The sequence below is a fragment of the Hakea prostrata genome, chromosome 5 (assembly GCF_041222555.1).
Source record: "Hakea prostrata isolate BN-2017 chromosome 5, UWA_Hpros_2, whole genome shotgun sequence".
Classification (NCBI taxonomy): Eukaryota; Viridiplantae; Streptophyta; class Magnoliopsida; order Proteales; family Proteaceae; genus Hakea; species Hakea prostrata.
In genome coordinates, this window is record NC_142604.1 from 20,575,201 (window position 1) to 20,582,664 (window position 7,464).

Here is a 7,464-nt window from a genome sequence, read left to right on the forward strand (position 1 = left end):
AAGAAAGAGATTTAAGAAAACAAGCAGCAAGGCGAAAAGTAGAAAGGGCTAGTATCCCCTAACGGAAGGCAAGACCTCATGGAAGATGGTATAAGCATTTCATCCAAAGGGAGATTTTGCAGGCCAACATACTCCCATTGAGACACAATAATGAGAATTTGAGAAGAGTTTCCAAGGAATCCCCTAGATTTCAAGGGAGACAGAGAAAACCCCAACCTTCATGAGGGCAGAGGCCACCAAATTGGTCCAATAAGCACACTTTGCTCTCCATTCAATGACCAATAATCCATGGTGTGTAGCTAAATTCTCCCCTGATATCATCTTACAATCCTTACATGACAATTTATCGAACCTTCAAGTTAGGAAAAAAATCTAAACTACCATAACCCACTTTCGAATATAATTAAATCTTCATCTATCTTTCAAAACAAAGGTTTACAACAAATAAATCAAAAACCACAACAAGATCTGAAATCTCTTCATTCCTCTTTTCGAAAATCATGCCTTCCAGAGACCTTCATAACTAAAATTTAGATTTTTATAAAGTTTTGATATGACTACTTGGAACTCAAACATTTAATCCCTGTATTCAGCTACTTGTTTTCTTAATTGAGATTGATAGACTTTCAGTTCAAATAAAGATTATTCAATCAATTATAAAAATCTCCTTGTTTCCTGCCCTAGCAAATTTTGAAACCCTTTGATAACATTATTTTTAATTGAAATGATTGCCTCTGAACCTAATTCTTTTTTAGGGATTCATAAGCATAATTCTAAACAAAAACTAAAAATTTAAGTGATAACAGAGACTGAGAATACACTTTAAGCATATACGTTCTCAGTGGGAAGTGGTTCGTCGGTGGTGGCCTTCTATCTTATCTTTAACTATCATATTTTATATCTTATCAAAAAGGGGGGAAAATCATATTTTATATTTTACCACCAAGAAACAAATTATCATGTTTTGTACATGACAATGGAAGGGGCTAAAAGTCTAAAGCCCCACCCCTGCCTCTTTCCCTCTAATGCCAGCCACGCTGGACAGATGCTTGCAAGGTGAAACTTTGCAATCAAATATATATTTTATCTTTCATTGAGATAAAGATCAAAGATTATTAACCAAAAAATAAGAGAAAAAATGAATGTTTTCTTTTCTTTTTGTCCAAAAGCCATTCAAAAGGATAAAATATCAAATAGGATAAAAATCAAAGATTTGATATTTTATCTTCCATTGAGATAAATATATTGAGAATCACATTTGTTAAAATCATTTAACAGATATATCGTACAGTTAAAGGTGGGTCATAGTTCAGTACATTTTAACCAACCTTCCTCGCCTCTCTCTCTGTATATTTAGAGGTTTGAACCAGCTTGAAATCGAACCCCACGAGCCAATATAAAACTACTAATGACCAATACCTCTTGCTAAAGAGATTGTACGAGACTCGCTGATTATACGTACATATAACATCCCGATCCCATATATAAAAAACATTATTGTACAAAAAAACTGAGAAACAGTAATTTCAATTAGGAATACTACTGTCAACGCTATCTCAACCACCACCACAAGACCATTGCCGCTGCCTCAACCACCACCACTAGAACATCGCCGCTGCCGCCACCACCACCACCAACTCTACCATCACCACCACTGTTACCATACTGCCATTGTCACTGCCACCACAACCTACACAACAATCACCACTGCTCTATGTTAACTTTCACCTCCTCCACCACCTCTAGTACCCCCAGCATCATCTTTCATTGCTACTACCTCTAGCATCCTCACCAACTCTGCCAACGCCCTCACCGCAGCCAGCATCTCCTCCACTTCCACCAAAATTTTGGGTATTCAAAGGTTTGTTTGAAATTTTATATAAGTTCCAAATACATTAATGGTTATGCACAACAGCACAAGTATGTTTTTGCTTCCCTTTAAGGTTATAAATAAAAACTTACCATGCATCACAAAGCACATGTTTTTGCCCACCATGCTATATATATAAGAATACAAAAGTCAATTACCAATAGAACTTACCATGTAAACCCTTTTTTTTTTTTAAATTGTAATTGAAAATTTATACATGAAACACTAACATAAGAGATAATCACAATAAATTTAAATTTCTGATTGAACTCTGGAAACAACTCCATAAACCTAGGCAACTACGGAAACTGTAACTCAAGCCAAATAGCTTTCAAAGACCAGAATAATTGACCTCTCCTTCAGAGACAGCAAAAATTACCTCTTAGCACAACACTGATGATACCTATCTTGCTTCTCCACTTGTTTGTGCCAACAGGAAATGAAAAGAGAGAACATCTAAAGAAAAGAATAACCCATAAGTTAAAAATTCAGCAATCACAGAAATGTCAACAAGGTAAACACAAAAGCTATCAAATTGATCCTCTTTTGGAGACTTCCAAGTCCCTGCTGACCATTTATGGAGATAGGCTGGATCATGATCTCAAATCTGCAATATCCTGTTGATGGGGATGGGTCAGTCTTTGTGATCATTGAAAGGTTGGGGAACTTGCAAGCACTGTCATCCTGATTTAATCTCTGGTAGTAACTGTTAAATGCATAAGAAATATTCCCACGAGCATCGAGACCGCTACAAGTTGTTCCATAACCAAGGCTTGTGCAGTCAGCTCGCCCACATGCATAACTCACACTCAGTGCCACTTGTGGATCATCCATGCTCGCTGATGGAGACATCACACACCATTTCTTCTCCAGGTAATGAACACCCTTTGCTGAAACTAAATTACTTGAGTTTCTCCCCAGATTCATCTGGTACTTGGCAATTCCATCGAAGTAAAATATTCCCCAATGTCTTTCAAAATTCCCTGGTGTGATGCTTTTATCATCCTCGTCGATCAAGCTAAATAGATATGCATCAACAGGCCCTGATCTCATTGGTGTTCCATTCCCAGTCAGTATGTGGTTCATTAGTCCCTGATTGAATCTCTGTGCATATTGCAGATTCGCATTCTTGTCTCCATCGGTTGGCCACCCAATTTCTCCAACAACGATCGGTAGATTGCCATATCCATTCTTCTGAAGGGCCCATACCAAAGTATCAAGGTTTGCATCAAACATGTTGTAGTAGGAATTCCCATTGTCAGTCAACTGTGCAGAGGTGCTATCAAAGAAGGCATAGTTAACGGGAAAGTCCGGGTTGTTGTAAAGGCTTATGAAAGGATAGATATTGACAGTGAAAGGACCTCCATTGTCACTTAAGAACTTCACAATAGCAACCATTAGATCATGGATGTCAGTCCGGAAATCACCGCCTGATGGGAGTCCCGTTGAACTTTCATATACATCAGCATTGAGGGGTACAGTGACCTTCACCTGGCTTGACAGACCAGCTTTTATGAGTGCAGATTGGATATTTTTTAAAGCTGGAAAGGTTGTAGTAAGGAAGGTTCCATTGTATGTCGTTAAAAAAGGCTCATTCCCGACCGCCACATACCTTTATTTAAGCAAAAGAAACAAGATATTAGGAAAATTACAGTACAGATCATCAGATCTGAAAAGAAAACACTACTAGAACCTGGAATGAAGTTCCCTCTATGTTTAAGGGAAAATGTTTACATTATCATACTTCCAATGGAAGTTAATACATCCAGGGAAAAGCAACTGAGATTGAAGTGGAAATGATGTATATTCTCAAAAGGGAGTCAAAGATTAGCGTTGCCATGATCCATCAAAATATCTAAATAAGTAATACTTTGACAAACCTCCCACGTGCAGCTGAAGAAACCCTCAAAGAACCCATTAATTTAAGATTAATCATGGATCTTAAAAAAAGTCATGATTGGAAATGTTGCAACAACACTTTCAATCGATGGAATATGAAGTTGGACCTAATTACTCATATAAAAAAAGAAACTTCTTTATTTTTTCCAGTGAGCAATGTATAAGTGCACATCAATTATAGATGCCTGAATCACATCATACCATTTGGTGCTTCTGGGTTTTGTGATAATGTTACCAGCTTACATTCTGATCAAAATATCTAACAATCTTAGTAACATAAAATTGAAGATCCAATCCAACCTTCAAGAGGGATTGCTAACTGGTCAAAGTTGCAGACATTAAGAAGTGCAGGCAAAAAAAACGCAACTAAAAGTTGAAGAAGAATCTATAACATTCTGGAAGATAATTCATTTCCCAATGGATTAACATAGTTACAGACAGGAAATCGATAAAACAGAGTAAAAAATTTACTAGCAAAAACAGAAAAATAGTTCACAATTATTCATAAAAGAAACCTTTATAGACACACCCAGCAGCAAGACAAATCCTTTAATTTAATCATTAACAACATCACAATTATTTCACTGCTGATGAAAAATTCAAATCAAATGAAGCTCCTTAGCTCAAAGTCAGTAACAACAACAACAAGAAGCAGCCTTATCCCGACTAAATGGGGTCAGCTACATTAACAACTGTGACATTAATAATTAGCATAAGGCAGCTTGCCCTCAGGAGTTAAGCTTTGTTAAATAACTGAGAAAATAGATTGAAATCTGAAATTCCTCATGTCCAAACCATTAGACAAAGTGAGAAAAGGCTATACTATTTAAAAAGTTTCATGTTTAATAGCTCGTGCTAAACTCAATCAAAAGTAACGAATTACAAATTCCATATGCTAATTACTGAGGACAACAAAAAGGTATCACAGTTACTGAAAGACATGGCAAAAATTATCAAAGTACTAATTACAGCATCACTGGATTTGAATTGTAGAAATACAATTGTAACTAAAGAAAATGGAGTGAAAACTATCACATAGTAACCCAAAGCTACTGAACAATTCTATGAAAGTCTTATATCCTCTTAAGAATAGGAAGATGACACAACTGACTACAACATCAACCACATTAAAATATGCAGACCAAAATATTTAACAATTCCTCACAAGCCAACACCAATAATCGTAGGACCACCTGGAAATGGGAATCAATTCCATTTCACTATCATACAATCCATAACAACGAATATAATTATTTTAAGCCCAACTGAGTTAAGCAAATAGAAACCCATTTCATTTCTTTATAATATAATCTATCAAGGCAATCAATATTATCTTGAGCCCTACACGTTGAGTAAATGCGAATCAATTCCATTTTATTATCAAAACAGCTGTATCCTGAGGCGAAGGTATCAAAACAGTCTCTCAGCAATTTTGGACTGCTTCAAAAAATTGCCCCTTGGACTCTACTTGTGCAAAAGCCGGCACCCGGTTCAGACAACCCATGAAGGTCACACTCAGTGCACAAAGCTCATGCGTTTAGCAGAATCAACCTTACACCTGTTTTTCAAGAGGCTGTTTCCAGGTATTGAAACAGTGACCAAAAGTTCAGCTAGCAAATAGTAACCAACATACCAAGCACCTTCTTTGGAGCTCAGCAGCGCTGGTTGACTCTATTTCACCAAATATTGTGGTACTGTCTAACCCATCTAGGTACCAGATAATCCGTATTAATAATGGAACTCCAACACAAACATTAATGGTTCCAAAACTAGTTGGGCACCTCTGCCCTATGCCTTGACTGGCCCTAATTTGTCAACAGAGACTCATAAAATGAAAGGCTAAGAATTTCCATGGGATGCTGCTGGATGGGGAAAATAGATTTACAGTAAGTGTTGGACGCAGCTTACCTGATGTTTACGGTGTTTTTGGTGATGTGAGAGGAAACATTCTTCTCCACCCATGTCTCAGCTGCTTTCATACTAGAAGCCAGAATAGCGAGCATTTCATTAGGGATACCTACCATAACCTCAATCCCAGACCCGCCAAGAGCTTGCAGAACCCCTGATTCAGCATCAAAGAGCTTTACTTTCTGAATCCCATTATCCTTGAGCATCCTCACAACTGAATCAGGTGACAAAGGGTGTGTTGCCTGTGTACCCCAGTTAGCCCCAATACTGGTAACTGAAACCACCATACAAAACAAAGAAAGCACACCAAGAACCAAAGGCGACTGCGCCATAATCCTTAAATCCAGCTCTCCACCCTGGAACAGCCTCTTTGTGTGAAAACCAAACCGGAAAACAAAATAGCCTTATATTAAAGCTTGGGTTTGAGAGCTGAATGTGCGATTCAGATCCATAAGCTAAAAATGTAAAACCCAGAAAAACTCCTCCTTTAATCCGCTGCTAAGAACAGCTCTGGCACTTGACTCAACACACTAAACCTAAGATGGGTAGATACCCATGACAGAGATGATAAGGGAAGGAAAAAAAAGTTTTACATGCAGCTGGTAGAGAATACCCAACAAGAACTACTTCTAAGTTCTAACTAAGTGCAGATATAGTAGTATAGGTTTTTTGGTAAAAATATAGAAGTATAGTAGAAGATGGAAGAGAGAAAGAGAGAGAGGAGAAGAAAAAGAAAAAAAAAGAGGAAAATTCGGGAAAGACGCCTAAAACGGTAAAGGGAATAAATCTAGAAGAAAACTAGAGAGCAAAGATTACTCTACAACTACTGTAGCTGAAAGCTCCCATATAAACCCAAGAGAGATTTGGGTTGAGACACTTGGATTCTGATAAGCCTTTCCGAGTTGGAATGAAAACTAGCTTAGACCTTCAAGAAAAAGGGCGCCAGCATCTGACGTCACACCTGGAACCACTGTGAAAATGTACAACCGGGAGAGCATGAGCCAGCCTCTCAAGAAATGGCAAGCGAGCTTTGATTAAGATAAGGAGGAATGAAGTAGAGCGAAAGCTCTGGAATCTGAAAATAAAAAAAGTCGAGATCGGAAAACCTGAGGTTGCCGAGACTCGAGAAGCTCCAATAGAGAGAAAAGAGTTAAAAAACTTGGGGAATTGCACAAAGTGGAATTCAAAAGATGGTACCAAGATTCCATTAAAAAACTCAGGAAGCTTGATATAATGATGCCCGTGTAGAATAAAAGTAACTGGTGCAGGTGACACCAGCGAAGATGCTAGAATCATGATCTGAGATATCATTACATGTTGTTGCAAGGAAAATAAAAAATAAAAAATGTGAAGCATCTGGGGGAAGATAAGAAAAATTTGTCAAAAAATTATAAGACAAAAGCTTGTAGATTAGGCAAATAATTTAATACCATTCTTGTACGCACAAGACTCTACACGGCCATACAGGGATGTCTCTTTCCCCCCTTTTTTTCTATTTTGAAAAAGGGATTTGTTTATTTATATTTATTTCGTCTGAGCTCTGATGGTTTCTGCTCCATACTGCACTGCTCAGAGACGAATGGCTATCAAGTAACGGCGAACTTAACGATAAATTCAAAACCGTTTCCAAATTTTGAAAAATCCTCGTGACACTACCTGCCGTCAGTTAACTGGCAGGTAGTGGTCTTAAGTCACCAGATTCCCCGAGAAGCTGACGAGAGTGATTATTCGGCTAAACGCGCGAGGCGTCGACAAGTGTCTCAGAGGGTACTTCTTTTTTATATAAT

General features: G+C 37.7%; 1 protein-coding gene across 1 annotated transcript; it reads right to left on the reverse strand.

Moving 5' to 3' along the window:
• Positions 1-1,993: 1,993 nt before the first annotated feature.
• LOC149015659 (glucan endo-1,3-beta-glucosidase 6-like) lies at positions 1,994-7,010 on the reverse strand. The gene is made up of 2 exons (XM_089156143.1): positions 5,678-7,010; positions 1,994-3,482 (listed from the first exon to the last, which is right to left on the reverse strand). Exons 1-2 carry the CDS (start codon positions 6,007-6,009, stop codon positions 2,366-2,368), a joined length of 1,449 nt encoding a protein of 482 aa, XP_089012269.1. The 5' UTR covers positions 6,010-7,010; the 3' UTR covers positions 1,994-2,365.
• Positions 7,011-7,464: the final 454 nt, after the last annotated feature.